Genomic DNA, 24,919 nt, shown 5'->3' on the forward strand with positions numbered 1-24,919 from the left:
TCTGAATTGTAAATGACATTCTTCGCTGTAGTTATGGCCCTCGGGGAGTGGAAGTGACATGTGTGGCTCTTCCAAAGTGGATGTTTACTGTGCGAATTGTTTGATGTGTGAATAAAATGTCAATGTGCTGACAATGTATTTGAGGAATACAACATTATCTTGCATCAAGGGCTGTAGTGTTGTGGCAGTGTGAGTATGTATATGTTTACCACACTTGTATTCATTTGTATATACTTGAAATCCACACCTGTTCAAGCTACTAGCACGGGTGCTAATCTCCCAAAGTGTCCATGGGGAAGACACCCCCGTTATATGGTGAAAAGAACAATGTGCTCACTATAATAAGTAAGCCATATAAGTAAATTTCTCCTAAAGTCAAGTTAACCTTTTTCTTTTTTCAAGTGCAAGCATATTCACTTCAGCTCATGACAACATTTTTCTGTCCTATTGTGAAGAAAACATCCACTTTTAATAATTACACTCATTATTTTCTGCAAAGCTCAGGTACAGTAGGAGGGTGAGCAGTGGAAATGTAGAATAATGCAGGAATGTAGACTAAACCTCTGCAGTCACTGAGATTTCTTTCGTGTAACTTGTGCTGCAACTCAAATTGGCTCTCTGGGGACATTTAAGTCTAAGTTTAAACTTTGGATCTTTGGATCAGTGTTACCTTAGTGCAGCAGTGCTTTCAAGCAACTGTCACTCAAAACAGGATTCAGGCTGATTTCCCCCGTGAAAATTCAACATGAATGTTGCTGCGCAATGCAAAACAATACCTTATATGTCTGAAAAAACTTTGGAAGATTTTATGAAATTAGTTGATGCTAACCTATAATTTGATTAGGCCCAATTCATTGTTTGTCTCAGTTACATACAGTACAGTAGTTATAAAATGGAAATTTAGGATGAACCCCACTGAAATGGGTGTTGACAGTTATTTAAGTTGTGCTTTAGGCAGCAACACTAGGAAAAAAAAAGGTATTTAACAAAAAGGGTCAGGATACATTTTTATTCAGGACACCCTTCAACCGATGACTGCAGACTGTAAAAGAGTACATGCACCCATCAAACCACTCTGTTCTGCTGTCTGTCATTCACAGTTCCAGGCAATTTCAGAAAGTGTCACATCTGTAATAACTGACTTTTCTGTGGCACTTTCAAGTTATTTCCACTTGATAATTTCTATTTTTACATTTTTTTTATATCCCCCGTTGTCTTCATTCTGTCACCGTGTCACGTCAGTCGCTCCCTCATTCAGCTGTAGCACTCCTCTCTCTCACTCTCACATCTTACTCTATATTCACCTCAGGTGGAGGTTCACAAAATAATGTTGCACATACCTCAGCAGCTGGTATGCCCTCCGGAGGGCGACACTGTAACAGCACTTCCTGCTCCAGAGATACTTCCTTTCCCAGGGGTTCCTGTTCAAATGACTTCTTCAAGTCTGAGGAGAGAGACAAAGGGAGACAATAAACTTAATAACTATTAAAGGAAAGGTTATAATGTGAACCAGTGTGAGCCACATGTGAACATGTGGCATCTTCAGCAATCTAGATAGGTTTTTTTTTTACATTTGTGGAAATGCATTTGCTTGTTTGATTTTAAGTGTTTTTTGAAGTCTACTTGATAAGATGATGTCCGTGTTTTTAAAACTGTAATTGATAAAGTATTCCTAGTAGTAACAACATCTAGACTTTATACTTGATGCCTAGGTAACTGGTGAGAAAGCTCACAAAGCACACTGTGATGACTGTGAGAGGAAATGATTCACTGATAAAACTGGTCAACTGAGGTCAAGCCCTTGAATTATCTTTAAATCCTGAGATATGACAGACAACAGCAATGCCAGTAATTATAACACGAGAGAAAAAGTCTCAATGGAAAGCAGAGATGTGTGGGTGGCCATTTTGCAAAACATCCTGTGATTCAGCAGCTAGGGAGACCATTTTGGAGATGGTGCCATGTCATTGTAAACCCAGCTCGTTACCTCATTTCCAAGGCAACAATGACAGAGTAATTATGGAGCTGGTGGTTGAAGTCAGCCATGCATATGTTGACTTCTCCCTCTCTCCTGTCACTTTGGAGATGTACACAACAAGGAAAAACACTTAGCTGTATATTCTTAGAGTCAAGTAATGCTAACACAGGGTAGCTGCACATGCTTGCACATACACACACACACACACACACGCATCTGATCAAGCTATTAAGTGCTTTAGCTGCTTCACACACTAAACACAGGCAGCTTTGTTGCGTACTTGCCCCTCAATCATTACGCACAATATTTAACCTTCCTTTCATTCCATATAGACTTGCCAGAGTTCGGGGATCTCAAGCAGGCCAAAGACAATAAATGATTCACACTAATGGTCCACATGCTGTGATAAATGACAGCATTACAAAGCAGAATGGAATGCACTGCCATTTCTTTCACTGAATGTTTCAGAGAGGGCTCAGCTGTTTTCATTTTGAGAAAAAATTGCTCACAGTAGCAGACTTAAAGACAATTAGCCAGACATTTAAATAAGAACAACAGAAGACGGAAAAACACAAAACAGAGGGGGATGGAGAGAGGGTGTTGAATGATGTGAATGAAAACACAAATATCCTTGTGGGTGGATGGATAAATGGATGGATGGAAGGACAGTTTTGTTTAACTGATCATTACGCTGAATTTATTTTTTTTTATTCTACACAAAAGACTGGATTGTATTCAGTTAGACAATTTCAAAAGGGACTGCAACTTCAGCTGTTTATGTTGTTTCTTCTGGGTGAGTTTCTTTCACTTTTATTAACTTTCTGCCAATCTCCCTCTATCTGGGGCACTCTGTAATCTTCTGTATCATTCTGTCTTTCAGCTTAACCTTGGCCTTCTCTGGCTTTATTGATTTAATTTACTGGATAGAGTTAAAAACATAATTCACTGCTTTTCTCTTAACCTCCCTTCTCTGCTGCCTTACAGCACTGGTATACTGTATTCATGTATCACTGTATTGGCAGCTGAGCTTAACACATGGTAAAATAATTAGCCTGCCACAGAAAAAAGCCCATAAAACAAACTGTAACATGAGAGGGGTGGCAGTGTTGCAGGACTTAGCAGGTGACTGTATTTATGGTGCTGATAAGATGGTGTGATGGATTTCTAAATGAGAACATATGGACGGGAAAAGAAATGCCCAGTATTTTTTCACCTTCTGGGTGTAACTCAGGAGGGTATGATCCGAAATCTCCTTTTATAACAAATTACAACAGGATCTGCAAAACTCCCCTCTGTATCCATTTAAAGTCTATGTCAGAGTAGTGTCTGTAAGATTAAATCAAGAACTGCAGAATGCTGAGAGAGTTGAATTAAAAAAAAAAATAAATAAAAAACTGTCCACCCACTCTCTCCATCACACAAATTGGCAAAAATAAAGGCATACAGTTATACATCTATCAGGTGGTGGGGAAAAAAAAAAAAAAACACATCGATTTATGACTGCATGTGCATACATAAAAATGTTTATTTGTGTACACATGTGAATGGAAGTGTGCATGGACATCCATACATGCTTGTGTTTCTGTTTGCATGTGAGAGCGAGTGTGTAAAATGTGCAAGTGAGGATGATGTACTACACTGACTATATACCTGAGGACACAAAGTGATGTGTGTATTTCAAAGGGATATATGGACGTTTGTTGGTATGGCAGCATTAATGACGGTGTTTTAATGACACATTCTTCAGGACATTTTGATTTCATCTGGCACAAATGCTGAATAAAAAACTTTTTCACTTTTAAGAGTTTTGAGAGTCACTTTGTTAGTTTGTGAAGGGTGGCTGCAGTTATGGAAGACAAATCTCCTATCCTTTGTCCTTTAGTTTTTAAAACCATACAGAAAACTTTCATAGGAGGGCACAGTGTGAGTGTGTGTGTGTGTGTGAGTGCATGTGTTATCCTTGTGTCCTTTTACTCTCCTGGTTCCCAGGTGTACTCTTAATCACCTTATCCGTCAGCTGTGGTACACCATTTGTGGACACACACAGACACGTTCACTCACTAGACAGAGCGTTTTTTAATGCTGAACCGGTCGACTCAGAGTCACTCTCTGGGTATTTCATCAGGACAGTCACCTTACAGTAGCTTACATACAAAGAAGGTGGCAGAGTGAAAGAGAAGGAGAGGTAAAATGGGGGTGTGGGGTGGGGTGGGTGGAGGGATGAGAGGCAGAAAGAGAGAGGAGGAGAAGGAGGGAGAAGTTGGCAGCACACAGCAGGACCACCTGCTTGGTCTTTGCCTATTAGAGTCTTTTTCATGTCTGACACAATCCCAATTTCAAACCATTCAACAGAAGTTCATGTCAGTGAGTTCACCTTGTATCATCTCTATTTATCTGCCTTATCTCTCTCAAAACCAGCACTCCCATCAAGCCTAACCCATCAATCTGGCTTTGATTACATCTCCTTTATCACAATCCCAATCATATTGTAAAATAAAGGGAAGATATGTGTCTAGCTTACAAAAGTTTTGGAAGTTAAAAAAAATGCACATATGCTCACGTTATTATTTCAAATCATTTGACTTTGTAACCATAAATCATTCTCCCCATTCACAAATAAACATTTAAGAGCTGAACAACCAAATGAGAAATTGAATCCCAAGACAAAAACCCATTTCCCATTTAGATCAGAGAGCATAAATAGCTATTTGCATTAAGTGGTCAGAGCTTTGGCTTTCTATAAAGTGGTGGATAATTTTGCACAGAAACTGTTGAGAATGAAAGCCACATTTAATGTGAGACAGCTCACACTGTAACCGTGTGTATGGCTGGTAAATAAATAGTGCAAAAGTTTGTCAGGGTCTATGATCCACCGCTTTCATCATCAGTGTGACTCTCTTTTCATAATCTCATTTAATGGATACAGACTACTTAGATCTTGTATTGACTCCGTTTGTTGTATACACTGCAGACATTGGAGATGTGCACTACACTGCATAAGACATGAGACATATATTAGGTGGTGGGTACATTTGTTGGTAAACAGCAGGAAGTTCATACATGCTTACACATTCAGTAAGAGGTGGCTTCTTTTAAATTAGGCAAACAGCTGGAATTTCATGTCTGCTAATAATATCTATTGACATGGGTAATGCAGCTCAAGGGGAAAAAAAGAGAAGAAAATAAGCGAGAAAATACCTTCATGTTTAAAAAGACATTTCACTGGTTTCCCACAACTTGCTTCATTTCTTAACATTGAAAATCTCCATTTATAAGTTATCATGAAATTGTGGCAGTTGTGTTTTCTATCTCTTGATGTACATCCATCCTTAACTGTCTGTGGAACAACAGTTCACATGCTAGAGAGTCTAATGGCACCAGTTACAGTTCAAAGTTTCCACTTAATGCAAATGCCCTCTGACATGTGTCAGTCTACAACTACTAGAGCTTGTTAACTGTGATCCGCAATGACGCTAGACTTTAGGGCAGATTTGGGCCTGCAATGTCTAACATTCTCACCATTTTATGTGTCATTGCCAAACTATATAGTTTTAGTGAGGCACACTGCAAAGTAAATATATTGAATGTGAATTGAAAACCAGCAGGAGATGAGCCAGAGACTCATGAGAGGTGAGAGACAGCCTGACACGTTGAATCCATATGTGTGAACAAAGTCTTCGAGATGAGCACACCGTCTGCTTTCTAGTAATACAGCATAGACAAAGCCTTTAAGATTCACAAAATTCTCCAGAACAGCTAAAGGAGGAGGTTTAATTTCATGCAATATAAATCTACTCATTATCAGATTTCACATGTAGAGCTATATTGGTTAAAAGAGTTATGTGAGGACACAAAGTATTGCTGAGGCTGAATGATAACTTCATAATACAGTCAATCCCTATGGGGGATGACAGCCTGAACAGAGCATGATGGTTCATTATGGGAGTAATCACCCAAAGCTTTAGCCCTAAATCCACCACATGGCTACCCACATAATGCACAGAGACACACGTACATGGGCAGATATTGAGAGACAAAAGGAGAACGATAGAGACGGAGAGATACTGTCACAGTGAGGAAAATATACTCAGGAGATGGAGACAAACAAGCAGGAGCATCACACACTCACACACACACTCGAAGACAGAACAACCACAACACAAATGGTAAGATAATCTCAGAGGGACAGAAAAACAGACACGCACACGTAACCACAAATGTGCAAAAAAAAAAAAAAAACAACTACAGACGCAAAGAGAGAATGAGAAAGTGATTGAGGAATAAAACGCACTTTTCTCATGCCAGCCAATTCCAGGAACAATTTCCTGGTCTTAATTAGTAAGGGAGATGGTTGAAATGAGGAGTTGGCTGTGAGAGTTGATTTCCATAAAGATTGAGAATGAAATTAAAGGAGATTAAAGCAAACTGCTCGGGGGGGATGAACAGAAAACACACACACACACATTCACACATAGTGCTAAGCTGGAGGGCTATGACAGACAAAATTTTGCCAGTTTGGTAGCATGACTACTATGTGTGTGTGCCAGTGTGTGTGTGTGTGTATGTATGTGTATTTCACATAAAAAGGGGGAATGTGACATTGTGTTCATGACACCTGGGGACCGCAAATTCTCGTGAATGGAAGGTGTGTGTTTTTTGTGCATGTGTGCAAATGTATGCCCAAGGGAAATATGTGCACCGGAGAGGAGGGACAGCTGTGTCACATCAATTCACTGACCCCACTTCACTCCCAAACTACAGATAACACTACCCAGCTTCATAAATATAACAAAAGCAAAGATAAATTCACTAAACAACTTTTTAGAATCACAACAGGGTTGAAAAGTACAGAGGGCAACCTTGTAAAGCGCTCTTCAGTGTGAACTCTCTCATACATACAGTAAAGCAGTGTAAGCATCTTATCATGACCTCTTCTTGCATAAACATTTTTCATTCTCTCCCTCTTTCTCTCTCTCTGCTGCATCGTCTCCCTCCTCCTGTGTCTCTCTCTGCCTCCTTCCCTCTCTGTCTAAAACTTCTTCTAAAACTGTTATTATGTTTGTGGTTAGTTCATTGCCGCAGGCACCTCTACATAAGCACATTTCAGAGCAATTATCCAGAATGGGTGTCTCTGCTTGCAAGCTACCCGTGCCAAATCATAACGGTTTCCCCTGGTAAAGCTGCTCAAGCAATAAAGAGCAAGGTGAGATGCTTGGGAAGAAAATAGCAAAGTACTCTCCTTTAGTCTCAGAGAGGATAATTTGGACATCCAGTTTCCTACACAATGGCACGCAATGGAAACAATCGGACCTCTGGCTTAGAAAACAAGCTAAATGATGTAAGTGATAAAGCACACAAGGGGGTAATATAAAATTTAGTAGACAACAACAACAAAAATTCTATCTCCAACATCATTTGGGATCTCATTATTGGTCACATTTACACTTCATCCATTTGTATCCACCATTGTTTGTTACACTTCAAAGCTACTCATCATTTCTATTTTACAGGAGCTAAACTGACAGAAATGTTTTCAGTCTCTGATACCAGCTGTCCTAGACATCACCAGTCACAAGTGACAATGGGTCATAGGTTCTGGTCATGTGACTCATTAAAAAAAATTCTGGACCTCTGTGTTTGAAGTGTATACATTTATCTGCAACAAAACAATAGATTTTAATCCATATATAATGATATTTGGTGTGCTCCTAACAGAACTTCCTAACAGTCAAAAGCTGCAATAGCATGTATTTCATTGTAAGCATAACGATTAGTACTAATTAGATGGAGCCATTTATGCAATGGATCGGGGAAGTCATCAAGGCTTCAAATGCAGGAGGTGAGTTTCCCTTTATTGATTTTGTGGAGAACCTATCCTTCCTGGCAGTTTGATGTCAAATTTTGCAAATTAACTGATTCTCTGACCTAATTTTAATCTTTAAATTAATTTTTCTTTTTTTTCTCAAACACATATAACTTGCTAGTCCACTGCTATATGACAGGTCCATCCTGTCATTAAAATATTCTACATGGACCTTGTGCTTATATAATTGTCTAACTTAGCTGTATTTATCCCTGTTTTTGTTTTGTGTATGCTGTAGCAGCGTGTCCTCAGGTATTCCTTCAATCTTTGGGCACTGTCACAAACATCTTCAAATACCAATAAAACTCAAAAAGATCAGAAATGGACGAGATGAATGTAGACTGTGACCTTATGTGTCACTGTGATTTTCAGTGTGGTTATATAGGGAGTCATTTTCTCTAAGTGACTTTAGGGAGTCTCTTTCCACTCAGGCCAGTTCTTTCACTGAACTCTCTACCCTGTCATTTCAACACTTCACAACCTGTGATCAGGTCTAGACATCACATGAGGTCTTTCCATCCACAGTAAAGTAAACAACTTGATTTTCTGACATAGCTGTGGCTCTATGGTGCACAACGCTTCCTCTGGATCATCGTTTGTAAAATGATTCATTAAGAACGAGAAATTGCTCACAGACCTGCTGACTACACCGAAACTGGTAAATAACAAAAGGACGCATATTTTGGTATATAACTAAATTACTGTTCACTTTTGATTAAGCAACATTACCAACATTTTTGTGGATAATAACAGTGCTCCAAAGTATTTAAAACGATATTTACACTGTCAACCTTTATACAATATCTCAATTACTCTCAGCTGATGATGTATTTATCCATTTATGAAATAAAATTCTGACCTTCTACCTTGTCAGCAAATGCCGGCTTAACCTTATTCTTTTTTACTCAATTTTGTTCAGTTCCTTAACCTTTAATCTTTCACTTTTACATTGCACTTAGTTTCAGGAAATGCCTCAGTGGCCCCTTGGATCATTGAGACATGAGAATCCCTTTCCGCCTCCCTGAGAGTGGTTCCTTGATTTCTCTCCCACCCAATGCTAAGAAAGATATCACAATACAAAAAACTATATACAGTAACATGGATTTATACATATATGGTATTTTTCTCACACTTGGACTTTGGAAAGTTACTTAAGTTCTCTGTCATTGAAATCAGTCCTGTGGTTTACCAGTTTAACACATGAGAGTACACTAAAGCAGTCTTTGACATCTGTGGAAAAGCTCAGTGGCTTTCAGCGATGGTGAGACATCATAACCACATACATGCACACACACACACACACACACACACACACACACACATTCACATTAACATACACACAAACATACACATACACACACTCTATGGGTTCTCACTATAAAAATGTTTATTCAGTGTTTGTGACCATCATGACGCCTCTCTAAAAGCCAGAAACCAAGACTCTCTTGATGATGTCATCCAGAGAGGAACACTGAAGGTTTTCCACTCGGAGTTTGCAAAAGTGCTAGTGTGAGTGTAGAGGGATAAAGAGCACAGTCGTTTTGGTTCATATCTCTGCTGATTTGCATATTCATCAACAATTCTGCTAGCGTAAGAGTGCCAAAAAAGGTCCAATGCCATTTGAACTGTGGTTGTTGCAGGTAGCAGGTTTCATACCAGAAGGAGTGGCTAACCCACTGCAGTTGTTTCCAGCTGCTGGGTCTAATGAGTCTAATGTTGTAAGCTATTTGTAAGCTCAATGGTAGAGAACTTGTTGTAAGCAAGGTTAAGCCTAAGAGAACTTTGGTTCTAATCAACACTTAAAATCTAACACAAGGGATCACTTTTGAGTCTTGTTTTCCTTGGTGCAATTCATCCATGATTGAAGGAAAACACAAACTCAGGAAGCTGAGATATTTGCATCATAAACAAAACAGAAGAAAATTCACTAACAGACATTTTCCAGTTGACACAAGTAGCTGCCTGGGTTGCCGTGTCCCAGAGTGTCTGGACGCCTGATTGCTATGCACACACATGTTTCAGTGGAAGGTGGCAGAACAAATTGCCATCATTTGAAATTTGTGTGTGTCTGGGTGTTTACGTGTGCCTGTGTGTGTCTGTATGTGTGTGTATGTGACCTTGACATATTGCTAATCCGCTGAAGGAGAGAGACTTGACCTGATAGCTACAGGGCCAAAGAGCATGACTGACACTGCATGCACATTTGTGTGTATGTACGTGTCTGTGTTTCCCTCACCCCTGTGTGCGTGCCTGCGACGCTGTGCATGACTAAGTGAGTGAGCGGACGCGTGTCTGTGTTTGTCTCACCTGCTTTATGAACTTGAATTAAGCTGCCAGCACCACCCATAACTCAGCTAAAGTGCCCCGCTCCAAAAGACCAACAAACCGCTCCAAGATTTAATATCTCTGATTGTGTGTTTGACACTTTTACAGCCACGACACTGATTGCCATTATCCAGCTACAAACTGCGTATTTAGTTACTGCCTTGAAGTGTTAATTCCACAGTTATTAAAACAGCCTGAAGATGCTAGAGAATGAGAGAGACAAGAAGCAAAAATAGAGGATGAAGGACAGAACAAAACAATAAGCACATGGTGAGCAAAGTGAGAGAAAGAAATAATAAGAAGAGGATACAATGGGAGGGGAAATAAGAGGGGAAATAAGAAAATGAGTGGGAAGAGGAGATGGGTATGCGGGAGAGAAATGCTGAATTGCTATTGCATGGTGCGGTAGAAAAGACACTTTGCTCAGCAAGCTCTAGCTGCCAGGAAGCATTTTAATCACAACAGTAGATCCAAATAGGAGCCGAAAGCAGGGTAGGTCAGGAGGTTGGGTCGATTTGAAGTAAAAGGTTATCGCAAGAGGGGGCTGAGTGTAATCAGATCTGGTTAAGGGAAAAATCACTGTTATAACAGAAAGAGAGAATGTGAAGGACGGAGGGACAGACAAAGTCAGATGGAAAATACACACCATACAGAAAAAAGAAGAGAGAGAGAGATCTGAAGAGAAATAGACAGTAAAGTAAAAAGTGGGGCTGGATTTCTATCATCTCTCTCCTCCCTGATATATTTTGGCCCTCCAAGCCTTCTTAGAGGCGTCCTCCATCACCATCCCTCTACCTAACCTCCAGCAGAGGTCTTACGTGTGTGAAATACTATACACTATGTATGTGAAATACATGAAAAAAGGAAAAACGATGAAGGATATAGGTAGCATACTAGTTTGCTTTCGATTCAGTGTGGAACCTTTTTTCAATGTAGTGTGGAGGATTTATGATTTAATGTAGAAACACTGTCATTTAAAAACTTAGCAGCCCTTGAACAGTCCAAAATATGAAAATAAGACTAGACTCTTTAGCTTCTCTGCAATGCAAAGTAATTTCACCAACAAGTTATTATAAGCAGTGGTAGTACAGGTAGGGGATTTGTGGTGCACTTACGGTGTGAATTATAGATTAATGAATCAGACTAAGGCAAGCAAAGAAGAAAAAAAAAACAAAGCAGAGGTAGGAGAAAAAAACAGATACAACTGAAAAGTGGTGAGCTTTGAGTCACTGTTACTGATGTGGCTGTGCTTGCTAAAAGCTGGCATTACACAAATGATATTGATGGCATGGGTGCTGTAAGTCATAGACTGATGCAGAAACACACACATATACACAAACATATATGCATCTATACACTTATACATACCTTCATGCAGTATGTCACCTACCGTGGTGAAAAGGTACATCGCTAAACAATGTGGCCTTCAGTGCTCTGTGTGCATGTCTGTGCTGTCAGTGTCTATGTTCCTCGTGTTTGCCTCTTGAGAGTCTAAGAGGCCTGTATACCTACACTTGCCTGCATCTGTCTCTCAGCGTGTATCAGCCCAAACGTTAGCCAAAAACAGCACATTACCCAGCTTTCATTGCACCCCAAGGAGGGCCCATTCCATTCGAGAATGTTATTAGCAGAGCTTAGAAGGATATTTCTGACTGTGTCATGCTCTCTCTCTCTCCTGACAGACAGAAAAACATCCTCACATTGCAAAGCAATGCAGAGGGTAGTGATGCTCTGTTTCAAAAAAGAAATTCAAACGGTCTTTAAAGCTCACAAGCCAAATTAATTGAGAAATGTACTGCCACACTACTGTGATCAAACACTGTCTTTCATATTGTGTGAGCTTCAGTCAGCTATTTTCTCTACAAATGCACTAGTTTATATCAATTATATTTAAAGTACATGTTTGATTTATATATCATATAGTATAGAGTATGCAGTGTACAAGCCTACTACAATAAATAAATAAATACGTGTGTGAGTCAGTAGGTAAATAAATAAACTAAACAATGAAGCCTGGCAAAAGTGAAAATGCGAGACATATTTACAGCCAAATAAAATAACCTGAAGTGAAAAACAAGGGTCAACATGATGGATTTCCTTCTGCAGCACGAATAAGACCAACCTGGGAAAACAAGTTTTCCAGGGTGCGTGTCTGTTAGAGTGATATTGTCTGTTAAAGTACTACATATGGGGTTGTGTGCAGTTTGTTGTGTGTCAGCTGAATGGACTCTATCAAAGCCCCCAGTTGTCCTTTTGAGAGTTCACTCAACCAGAGCCACACCGTCAGAATAAGCCAGGTAAACTGGAGAGGAGGGGTCGAGATTGTTATTGGTATTTCTTTTCTGCTTGACCTTTCTATAACCTGAGCACTCAGACAAGTCCCAGTTGTCTTATATAGCTGCACTGACCAATGACGCTTGGAAAACTACTGTTGTGGGTTCAATTCTCAAGCTAGTGAAAGGAGCTTTGAAGGAACAATCCATTTTGTTATATGAGGCTTATGTTGAAAGAACCAACTAGGCTTTTTAGGTGATTTCTATCAAACATCTCAACTCCCTTGCTACACGGTCGCTGCAGAGCTGTCAAGTGAGCGTCATTCACGACAGGATCCAACCTCTCCTCCCCCTAGACTGTTGCTGGGGTGTAACAATCCTAAAATGATTTCCCCATGTGATCACTGCTAGAATGATACTGAGTCTGGTTTAGTCTGGCCTGTGTTCTTCTGGTGACCTTATAGTCAGACTCCCAGTTGTCTTATTAAATTCTTCACCAGACCATAACAGGAAGCTACTGACGGTAGACTAAAGTTACTGTTTAGAGAAGTTCCCCACCATGTATCATTCAGTGTTAAGCAGTTCTGAAAGGATTTACCCAACTACAAGTTTTTTTCCTGTGAGTCTTAATTGTCTCTAAATCTTTACCTCATGACAGTAATGTGCCATTGTACTGTACATCAAAACCAAATAGACAAAGCTGCAATCAAAGTTGTAATCCTTCATTTCCGTTAAGTAAAACCCATTTATGGTCTTAATTTTTCAGACATACCCATTGAGGAAGTTATGTAACTACGTCTCTATATAGTAGCTTTCATTTTAGTGGCAGTGTCTGCCATTTTCTCACAAGATTCAAGCTGCTCACCTCCACATAAGGAATTCACAGTAAACACATGTAGTTTAGTGTAAATGTTTGTATGTTTTATCATTCAAATAACACAAACCAAATATTTCCTACTGCTGTCAGTTTACATTAAAAGCATTCAGGAGCTGAAATACAAGGTGGCTCTTAATGTGAAGCTGCCACTGGAAACACAAGGTATTTGTCAGAGGGTGGCATCAACAGTGATTGCTGGTTAAAACTAACAAGATAAAGAAGATTTTCTGCTTCTTTTGGATCAGTTTTAAATTTTGCAGGGAATAAAGAATGAGAAGGAGCAGCCACAGTGAGCTGTTGGATGAAGAGTTGGAGGTGACAGGCAGCGAAGCTCCAACTTCTCAGCATGGCAGCCAACTCCTTTTACTGTGTCCTGCTGTCGTGTGGAAAACTACTTGCACCGTGTGCAGCATGAAATCAGATCACAGTTGTGCATGGTGCAATGGGAAGATGCTGATTATTGACTGACTTTATTAAAACAATGAGAGTCTAGCTTCACTATCAAGGGATGTACTGAGTTTTAAGATGTATTTCTAAGTGTCTGCTTAGTGTTTGCTGCAGTATTTAACTGCACTTGCTGTCAGTAACAATAAGGTTTGCCAAATCAACCAGAACTGAAATCTTAAGGATTATAACTTTAAACAGCCATTTCGACGATAAAAACTGTTGCACTCTAATGTAAAAAAAAAATGCATCTAATGTGCAATACATGACATATTTTACTAAGTACAGTAGGATACGCTGATATAAATATGTACATATATATTCTGAAAATTACTTTTGATTTAGGAGTGGATTTTCAGCAGACTGTCGATGTCAATGTGTGTCAAGCGCACAGCTGATAAAATGTGTACATATCCAGTACATGCACATCTCTGTGCTTGTGTTCCTATGATTGAGTATTTTAATAATTCACACACCAAAGGCAAGTGATGATGCCTCTACTTGCACTTTATAAGCTTTTCATCATTTTTCTCTGTCAGCCTTCCCCGTCTTCTACAGTCTGCTGTCTTTCACACAAAACTCCTTTCATGAACTGGAGCCAGCAGAGTGAAGGTGTTAATGGTGTCTGTGAATATATGTCTGTGTGTTTCATTTAGGAAACAAAAAGACCAAATTAGTAGTTGTTTATGATGTTGCCTGTCATCACATACAAGTGTTAAACATCCATCCAGCACTCACCCATACTCTTACATAGTGTGCATACTGGTGTGTAAACACTAGCTTCTAACCTTTGCACCCTATATGCGTGCTTGTGGTAGTGTACTCACATGCAATGCGGACATGTGCCTTGCGACTTTTGGTGGTTCCAGCAGAGCTCCAGGCCACACACTGACACCAGTAATCTTCGGGACCAAACAGCTCTTCGACTTGCTGCCGTGTTATTTCTATACTGGCCTCTCGTACCACCAGACCTGCAGAGAAGAGCAAAGGCACTATTGCATCATTTAAAATATCAGTTGAGATTTGAATTCAAACCAAAAAAGCTCTTGCAAATGGTTAAGTGAGTCACAAATTCCAGGTTTTTAGTAAGCCACTGAAAAAAATAAAAGCTAAAGTCTACTTAAGCTTCTGCTCTTGAGATATGGCTTTTATGTTAGCTTAAGAAGCAAAAGTCAAAGTGGTGCACAGCAAATATCTAACCAAGTAAACAGAGGCAAGGGATAATCATACAATATCTGCTGCTGTTTACAAACCCAGGTCATTTTACTGAGTAGATTCACTCTGGATTTAATGTTAACTTTGTGAGATTGTTCCTTTGCATTTCTACCACTTATCTCCCCTTGCTCTCCAATTCCCTCTTTTCTCTGGGGTTTTGAAAGTAGCTCCATGTAAAGAATGAGTGTGAGATTTAAATAGCTGCACCCCACTGATAGGTCTGCAAGGGAGCACAGATAGGAGGAGGACTGCAGAGGAAAATGGGAAATGAGGAGCAAGGGATAAACTCAGGATGAAAACGTGGGCGACATTGGAGAGGAGCAAGTAGAACACAGGTGTACAAGCAGGAGAGAAAAGACACTGAGAAAATTGTAGAAATGCAAGACAAAGGAAAGGAATAATGAAGAAAAAGGAGTAGGAGGAGGGAGCAAAGAGGGGCTGATGAACAAAAAAAAGGTTAAGCTCACAGGCTAGAAAAAAAGGAGAGGGAAATGAGAGAAACGGTAGACTGGTAGAAGTAATGGAGAGCAACATGACAAAGGCAGAGTGAGAGGAAGAGAGAGGATAGCAGAATAAGAGGTGGGAGAGGGCAATAAAATGTGAAACAGAAAGGAAAAAGAAAAGGAGATAAAAATGGGTTTTAGGGGAAAGTAGCAGGGACTGGGGAGTAGACTGGCAGAATGCTATGAGAAAAGATCTTGGCAGTTTATTTCAGGTTCAGCAGCGTTACAAAGACCCAAGAAACATTCTCTACGGGGCTCCACAAATCTGACTTGGGCCTATTACTTAAGAAGACTCTCAGTAAGTTCTTTCCACTAAAGAAACTGAGAGACAGTTATAGTAGACAAGCCAGTATAGAGGCAAAGGGGACAGAGAGGAAGGCAAAAAGTGAAATCCAGTGAGCAGGATTGTGACGGACTAAAGGCCATTAATGGCTGGCAGGAGACTTTAAGAGAAACCCATGAGGGCAAAGAGTAAGAAATACAACAAAAGCTTTCATAGAAGCTTGATAGGAGATGAAAAGCTTTTGAGCTAGAAAAAAAATGAAGATTGATAATAATGGACATTAAGTTGGAAGAGATGGAAAGTAAAGGGGGAACTTAGAAGATATGGCACCAATGGCACAGAGGGCAGAGGAAAGTGAAAAAGTAAAGCAGAAGGTAAACAGCATGTGGACTGTTCGACTGGCACAACAAGGGATAATAGTCAGTGAGGGGGATAAAGCTATAAGGGCAAAAAAAAAAAAAAAAAAAAAAAACTAGTGTGAATACCAGCGCTCAAGCAAACTAGCAAACAAGGGAGATTGTTACAGTTTCACAGCTTAAATGAAAGAGCAAGGGACACAGCAAGAAAGGTAAAGGCTAAGAAAATGGCAGCTAAAAAGGCAATTATAACTAGCAAGCAGCCCAGGACTAAAGCTGAGACAACTAGTGGGCAGGCAGTTGCAATGAGGAAAAAAAAAATAAAACAGCATGAGGACAAAAAGGGCAATAGGGATAGGGAGGAGGTGGAGACCAGTGAGCATGCTACTGACCTAAGTAATGAGGAAAGTAAGGCAATTAAAGTGAGTGATTCAAATGAGGCAGACAGCCAGTTATGGCAAATGGACTCAAACAAATGCAAAGAAAGCATATGGGATGTTACATGAATGGGACCATGGGATTTGGGGGAACAGTTAGGGAGCAAGCTTGCACACAAGACAAATACAAGGAAAACATATGCACTTTTAAAGCTTTTGCATCACCGCCTACATGGCTTATTAAGCCAACAATCAAAAACTATTAGTAGTAAAATATTGTTAAATCAGTGGAGCAGCTCAAGTTTGAGCCAATAGCTATACTGAATAGTTTCTGCTTTAATAAACAGAGTTGTGTACGCAGCAAAGCTAGGAATTTGTAGATAGAATTAATTAACACTCACAATCAAATGTAGACTTTGTCTTTACAAATAACAGCTGATAAATCAGTAAATAAGAAACTGGAGGGTAAGAAGGAAAAAAAGGAGCCAGTTCCAACCCCTTCCAGAGAACAGTCAAAACTACAGATATTAGTCAGCACTCTCATCTGCTCTGCACTATTTATTGCTAAGAGAATAATATTGAGACATGTGGGACAGTGGCTGCACCTAAGGTATTTTGACTGAGACTGTAGCTGAATTGCATTGCATATGAGGTTGCTGTCTCCAGGCTGAGGAATGAAGAAAGAAGTTTTACAGTAGCTTTGTGCACCAATGTAGCACACTTTGGTAAATACAGTCTAAGCTACCTTGAGGGTTACACCTTGTCCTTACACTCCAAATTCAAATTATTTAACTTTGTTTGGAGGTGGTTCTGATGAAAGTGCAGATATTTACAAACAGTGATACAGAAGCATGTAATGAGATTTACATTTCATCCCTATATGTATGACCATAAAACTGTTTAATTGCTTCCAAACATTTTAATTGGTGAGGTGATTCGTGTTTTGTCAGTGTGAACGAAGCCAGTGTAACATTAAACTTTAAAGAGAAACCCGGAGGACTGCAAAAAGTCAATGCCAATACTTGAATCTCATATACAGAGTTAGGCATGTCAATGAGTAAGGGGTAAACCATGATGTGTGTTGCAAGGTATTGCATGTAAGGAAACACTAAGACATAAGGTAGAGGATAAAACACAGAGAGAGCTGCAGGGGTATGTGAAAACAGACAGAAAGAGGGAAAAACAAAACAAGAACAGGACATATACAGTGAAAAACAAAGAGCACTGGGGAGAGCCGAGTTGGTTTCACAGCGGGTAAAATCAATGACTGTAATGATGAAATGTGTTCAATTTCTCAGTGAGGCTGAAGCTAAAAAGATACACCAATGTGACGCTACTGGCTTTGTTTGGATGGAAGGTCAAAATGGAAAGATAGAGAGGTTTTCAAACAAACCAACAGTTATCAAAAACCTGATTTTCTTTGGAAAAAAATGCCACTAGACAGCAGCCTCTCTCTCCCAGCACTAATGCCTACATGTTGTAAACAAGCAGGGTGGAAAGTGGGACAGACGACATCTCATAAAACCAATAAGGTTTGGCAGTATATTGATGTAGAAAATGAAAATAATTATGCTCAATTTTTACTGTATCCTGAGTGTTTTCTTACTTTTAGACTAATTGCCTAGTCTAAATTTCAATTTCCACTTAATCGCCAGGTCAATTAGTCATTAGGAACATCCCTAATTTTGGGACGTAATGTTATATTAAATCTTAGAGTTACTGAAGCAACATAAACTTATCTGCCTTACCATGCATTTTACTGTTTTTAAATATAATGTTTCATCTGTGTGTCAGCTAGGGACTAAAAGTACATCTGAAAAGTCATAACAGACAAATAAGTATGCCAAAGTTTTGACACCACAAATCTGCAACAGATCATAAATTTAAATCTATCTACATCCCGCATGAAAACAGATTCCCTTGATTTCCCTCAGTGTCGTGTTAATACAGAAAAAAATGTCAAACAAAAAAAAGTGGGAATAGAGATAAAGAAGACAAAAGACAGATGTCACTGGATCTGGGGTTGTGCTGTTGAAACCAGTAAAGCCCCAGAAGTTTCTATTGTTTGCTAATGCAAAGCTCGCAAAGTGAATGCTGCTGGGCAGAAAACGGCTGAATTACAGGAGGCTTAAAAAGTCCCACATCACTTGGTGTCTTATTTTGTTTAGATAGAGCGCTCAGAGCATTCACATCATTCTGTTATGGGAAGACAAGCATGGAATTTGGGTCTCTATAGCTTGACAGTACTTCACATCAACAAAACCGCTACTGTCAGCCAGGGGAGGTGAGGGGAAAGAAGTAGATGAAAAATGGAAGACAAGTACCAAGACAAGTGGATACTGTCACGAACATTTCTATCAATCACAAAGCTGTGCACGACCCTCAGATATTTCTTTTATTACTGGAGTGTCAGTTCCTATAACAAACTTTACTTGTCAGCTGGGAAGTGAGTGTACAACAGTGGATGAATGTGCTTTGTCAGATTCAGACTTTTTTATTTGACAAATGGTAACTGGGAGTAAACATGCACAAACAATACAGATTAGGACAGGTTGCAGAGCAGAGGTATATATATCTGTTTATGGCGTATAGCTGTCGCACTGCACATGCCTATTAATACTGTACCTCTTGCTAAATGTGATGGGGAGGATGCAGTGTTTAAAGCATGGTGCAGGTAACCTACATTAGCGGGAAATTTAAACCAGAAAGAGGCTCTGAAAATATAAAGGTCTGGATAATAACTTTGCACTCATTGCTTTTTTTAACACATGAATTGTGACTTAAATAAAACCTGACACCTCATGTTGTGACAACTTCATTGCCAGCAGAATTGCCACATCCATAAATCTGTACAATTAACCTACAAAATGGAAACACTGAATTTTCTGTGAATATGTTTGGAGAATTTTATTAACAAAGGCCATGTACAACTGTATTTGTCAGAGCTCAAAGTAAACTGTGTCATCACAAGCTTACAGAGGTTTTTCATGTCATCAGATCTGGTTGGGGAAGGAGCAGATGATGATAAGTAGCTTTTCACAGAAGTGATAAGGAAAGCAGAAAAGCATGTTTCCTGAAAATGGATTTACACCAGTATAACAAAAGGCAGACAAATGCTGAGTCAATTACTTAATCTACTCAATGTCAACAGAATTAATGGGCTTGTTATAAATAAGTGGATTTCCTCTTAATTATCTTAATCTTTGTGCTGTTATATAGGGCATTGTGGCGATCGATTTTCAGTCTCAATCATTTGAAAGTTTTTATAATCTAAGGTTAAAAATTTCTACACTAAATACTCCGGTGGCCAAGTCATTATTTAGAAAAAATGTGTTTCCCTATCTCCCTACCTGTTCAACCCACTCAGTCTGTTGGTCCATTTCTATGTCTGTTTTTCAAATATATTGTTTTTCCCATTTCCCTCTTCTCTCTCTATCCCCCCACTGTGCTTTGACAGAAATATAGAGATGAAGAAAACAAGACAAAAACTGTAATGGCACAGACGGAAGTGTAAAGTTTTGATTTCTTTGAAACAAATGAACCAAAGATGGACATGGGGGGAAAAAAGCAAGTGAGAATTTACATCTAGAAGAAAGCCAGTGAGTCAGAGACAGACATGAAAACAGAGACTGGGGGTTTTGAGGCTAAATGGTTTAGAGATAAGGGGACAAGGGAAAAGGCACTCCAAAGCTTTGTGGTGTTTAAATGTGATCAGTGACAGGTCAAACAGACAGGCCTTTAGGGAAAAGAAAAAGAGGATACAGAAAAAGTCAACACTGGGTATTATTATTTCATCAGTGCCACAGAGGGAGAGAGTCTGACAAAAGACAAAGACATGAGGTCAGAATAAATACATCCAGGGTTTGGAAACAATAACACAAACAGCCCTGCAACAAATACTACATCTGTGAAGTGCATAATGTTCGAATTGTGTTCTGAAATGCTTCAGAGCCACTGAGTTAACATTACATGATTGCTTTCCCTGTGTAAGTGAATTGCATACATTAAGAAACACAAGTCTGAGTCTCCATTTTCCCAAACATCTGTCTTGCTCCAGTGTTTGTGAGCAGCTCCAGCAGCTCCTGAATGCCAACCAACTCCAGGGGTGTTGTTCAGTAACTGACACAACACTATGACCTCCCTGTGGAGGAGCTCCAAGTGAAAACATGGTTTGCCCACAGGGATTAATTCTAGCTTTTGTAGCTTCACCACAAACATTCTGTTGTGTCTATTGCAACCATACCACAGTCACTGCCTTTGAAGTCTGCAAATGTGATGAACATCAAATAAAATGTGATGCCGATGCTGACCAAATGACAAAAGACGGCTTACAATTTGCTAATAATATTGTGGAGCAAGTTAGAAAAATTGAAAGACTTTTTAGACACCTCAGCTCTGCTACAGGTCTGCATTGCATTTTGAAGGTATTTTGTATTTTTACTCTCTTCACTGAATTTTCAAATTAAAATGTCCTTGTAACAGTTAGCAGACGTGCCAGTCATTTTTTTTTCTTTTTTGGTTTACTAAGCATCTTAATTTACCCAGAATTGATGGCAAATAGCACAACTTAAGATTGTCAAGAACTAGACAGCTTTGTGCAATGAATTTAGAATGGAGTAGATAGGCTATAAACTACAGTCAAAATATCTTTGTGAAACCAGCCCTGATATGATTCCAGTTGAAAACCTTTGGAGGATTTCATACTGACCTTTTAAGACATCACATATCCAGCAGCATTATCAAAACACTAAACAAAGGAATATCTGTCGCTACTAGCTACTATTATGAAGAGATACACAGGATGTACACTATTGTGTAAAATGTATTACAGTTTGCAAGTGCAATATTGATCAAATGTAACAATAATGGCTGTCATAAATATGCAAAACCAAAATCACACAATTCAACAGCTGAGTGAGTTGAGTCATACACTTTGAAATGCATTTCACAGTCAGTGCTCAAGATCAGAGGGCACGGCATGTTACCTGAAAACCTTCTATAAATGATTACATTTATATTAAAGAAAAGAGAGTAAAAGATGGAGACTGAAGGGGGGAAATGAAATTGAAAAAGTAAGATGACAACAGGATGAGAGGCACTATGAGAATGGGCAAGAGCATGGGTTGACTGAGTTCCTAGCCTACGGAGGGAAATCATCCAGGACATCGACAGAACAGAGTCACCGGTCTGTGACCAATTGAACACTCACAGCACACGCCGTAGACTGTGTATGTACACAAGCATGTGTGTATTAAGCGCACATTCATTTAATGGCCTCCACTCTGACATTGATTGAAGATCACAGTCCCTCCTGGTTCATGTTTGAATACCTCTCGAACGTGCGTGTTTTTGTGTGTGCACATATGCATGTGAATGCCACTGAGCGTGCACGTTTGTGTCCTCCAGTAGCTCTACAGAGGCAGTGAACCTGGACATTCCAGGACACAAGAGGGGAGTCTACAGGGAACTGCAAGCTAAATCAAACAATTTCCCATGAACACGGACATGGACATGCCAAACAAACATGAAAATAAGCAGGACTGCAATTTCAGATGCACAGACAATTTCACTCAAAATAAAGCATTGTTTTTCACACGCCCAGACACAGCACAAACACACACAATCAGCCAATAAACACAGTTGTATATACAAATTGATAGACACAAATCTGCAGCTGTCTTGCATATCAGAAGTCACTGACACAGAAGCTAATTGACCTCTTTTATGAATCTTGATGGTAGTTAATAATTGAAATCTCAGCATGAGAGAGGGATAGATAGAGACTGAGAGCAAAAGAGATGGGAGAATGGGAGTGAAGCCAGAGAGAGGGAGGAGAGGAGGAGAGAAACATTAGGAGGAAGAGAGAGAGGGAGAGATGTAGGAAAAGACGAGAAGAAATCAATACGAGCGAGATGGCAGCAAAGGAGGGAAAGAGGTCACAAATCACCCAAGCCAATACTGGGTGTGCCAATAATGTATGTGTGTGTGTGTGTGCTTGCATGTGTAGATGTGGAGTCACAGGTCAGTGCTAGCAGACTAATAACCATTCACACTTTGGCTAATGGAGACAAAGTAAGTAACCTAGTACACAATATGTCATTAACACACTTCAAGGCTAATGGAGATATACTGAGGTCGTACGCACGTTGCTTAAGCAAACACTGGAAATGCCCTTCGCAATGAGATATGCAATCTAGACAAATTATGCTGGTTCCCACCTTAAGTCACATTAATTCAGATGGAGTTATGGTAGGCATGTTTTAGCAAATGTTACTGCTAATAATGCTGCTGTATTAACGTGTCTGTCTGGAGAAAGGCATGTTGTTTTTTGGTTTTAAGAATTGAGATGCAGTTAGGGGCTGGGTGATGTCCAGAAACAGCGGCTGGTCAAGTTAGCTATGTTTGTCAAGGATACTGTGACAGGCAGTGGAGCTGCTTAGGGAATCTATCCTGTTCCCTCCGGTTGGAAACTGACCCCAATGACCCCTAGGTCCTCCTGCCGACCCCCTCCCCACTCCTGCACCCCCGATCCTTGCCTGTGACCTTCACCTGGGAAGCCCAGCCTCCAGATGAGGCTCCATGTGAGTACAAACTAAGTAATTTATGGAGCTGTCATGAAGCCCACATATAGCTACACTTCCTTTTCATTTTATTGAAAACAAGATGTAAAACCTTAGACGTGTAACTATTTCTGACAAATTAGACTTCTCCATACAGCTATATAAACAAACACATTTCAAAAAATCTGCGCTTCTTAAATGAGAAGTTATCTGAGAGCCTCAGTGTTTTGCATGTCAGAGTCTAATAAAATTGGACTCGAGGCAGTGACTTGCTGCCTTGTTCTTCATAGAAATGATTTGACTCTAAATTACAAACAAAAGAGCTTTTTCACGGCAGATATTTCCAGTTGTCGTAGCAAGGAAAGCACAGGTGGAACAAATAACATTAATGGTCGCTAGTTCTTGCAAGTGTCTCATTAATCCTTCCTAGTGAGCCAGCATGCACAATACTAGGAGGTAAGAGCACTAAATTAAATGGAGTCATGGTTGATGTTACTAATTACTCCTGTGCATTTCCTGCTCATCAAAACAGGCCACAATGCCACGAAAAAGATCTATTGTGATTCCTAATGGACAATTCCAGTCTTACTATGCCCCACTATGACTGTTTTTAGAAGATACCATAATGCTTCATGATGGCATTGTAATGTATTGGATATGCATGATGATGCATTGTGAAGGTTCATGCGATTCATCATACATTTACGCTTCACTGAAAGTGCTATTGTTCATTTTGTGTCTCGTTGACCTTGTTTTTGCCTCTCCTACACACTGCTCCTTTCAGTCAGCCTACTTTAATTCATCCTTGCTAACATCTAATGACTCATTACTCTCATCTACTTTGTTTTTCTTTGCCTCTCCATCCTATGACAAGAAAAAAACAGTGCTTCCATCATCCTGTTTGACAAAAACAACCATAGAAATGTATTTTGGTGCAAGGCATCACACACAAAGCTGTTCGGCACAAACTTTCAGACTTGTTTCATTTATGTTCTAACTTTTGTTTGTACATTTCAACTTTTGTTTTCTTTTATCTTGATCCCCGAGATCAAAGGAACAGTGTGTTTCAGCACTTAAGCCGACTTTCCTTTTCCTGTGAAAAAAGAAGGCTGAGAAACACAGGGGAGGAAGAGGGAGTTTTGAGTGAGCAAGAGAGTGAAAGAAAACAGCACAGCAGGATTCATATCATCTTTCTCCTCAGTGTGACTCCCTGATATCAGTTGGCCTTTCCAGCCCTCTCAAAGGTACCCTCCATCGGCATCCCTCCATCATCCCCTCTCTCCCCCTGCTTTCTCAAGATCAGGTTTTATCTGCCTCAGCTCTCTCCGATTTCAGTTGCTGGAAATTAGAGTAAAGCACAAAACAGCATGGAGCAGAGAGAAAGGAAAGGAAAGGAGAAAGGGAAGGGATTGGACAGGGAGAGTGAGACTGAGTGAGAAGACAGAGATAATAAAAGCAGTATGGGGGCCATAGCTTCTGGCTGTGTCTCTGAAACAGCAGGAAAGAAAGAGGAGAAAACAGCTTATAGAGTTTAGGGTTTTCACACAGATAAACAGATAAACAGTGCACGCACACGCACACACATACACACACACTGTGCATTCACCAGGCACAGAACCTACAGTAGCTTTATATGTGATTCACTCAAACTATGTTGCATAATACATATCTAGCAATCATAATGTCTTGATAATCTCATTGTCTTTTGTTTAAGGGTGACCTAAATGCTTTGCATAGAAACAGCAAGGCACAATGGAAGTCTCATTATATTAGGATATCCACTTGAATTCTTTTTGTTCGTTTTTTGTCAGTTTTTTTTTTTTTTCCAGTTTAGCTCGCAGAAAAACACATATATCAAAAAAGTA

General features: G+C 39.7%; 1 protein-coding gene across 2 annotated transcripts in view; it reads right to left on the reverse strand.

The window, feature by feature from the left end:
- unc5ca (unc-5 netrin receptor Ca) overlaps positions 1-24,919 on the reverse strand; it is a 180,027-nt gene that overhangs the window by 63,129 nt on the left and 91,979 nt on the right. For both annotated transcript variants that reach the window (XM_018668848.2, XM_018668847.2), the window contains exons 3-4: positions 14,588-14,731; positions 1,341-1,444 (exon numbers count right to left, since the gene is read on the reverse strand). In XM_018668848.2, the coding sequence (XP_018524364.1) occupies positions 1,341-1,444; positions 14,588-14,731 (248 nt within the window). The remainder of the gene's footprint in view (positions 1-1,340; positions 1,445-14,587; positions 14,732-24,919) is intronic.

This window comes from Lates calcarifer, linkage group LG13 (genome assembly GCF_001640805.2).
Source record: "Lates calcarifer isolate ASB-BC8 linkage group LG13, TLL_Latcal_v3, whole genome shotgun sequence".
Lineage (NCBI taxonomy): Eukaryota > Metazoa > Chordata > Actinopteri > Centropomidae > Lates > Lates calcarifer.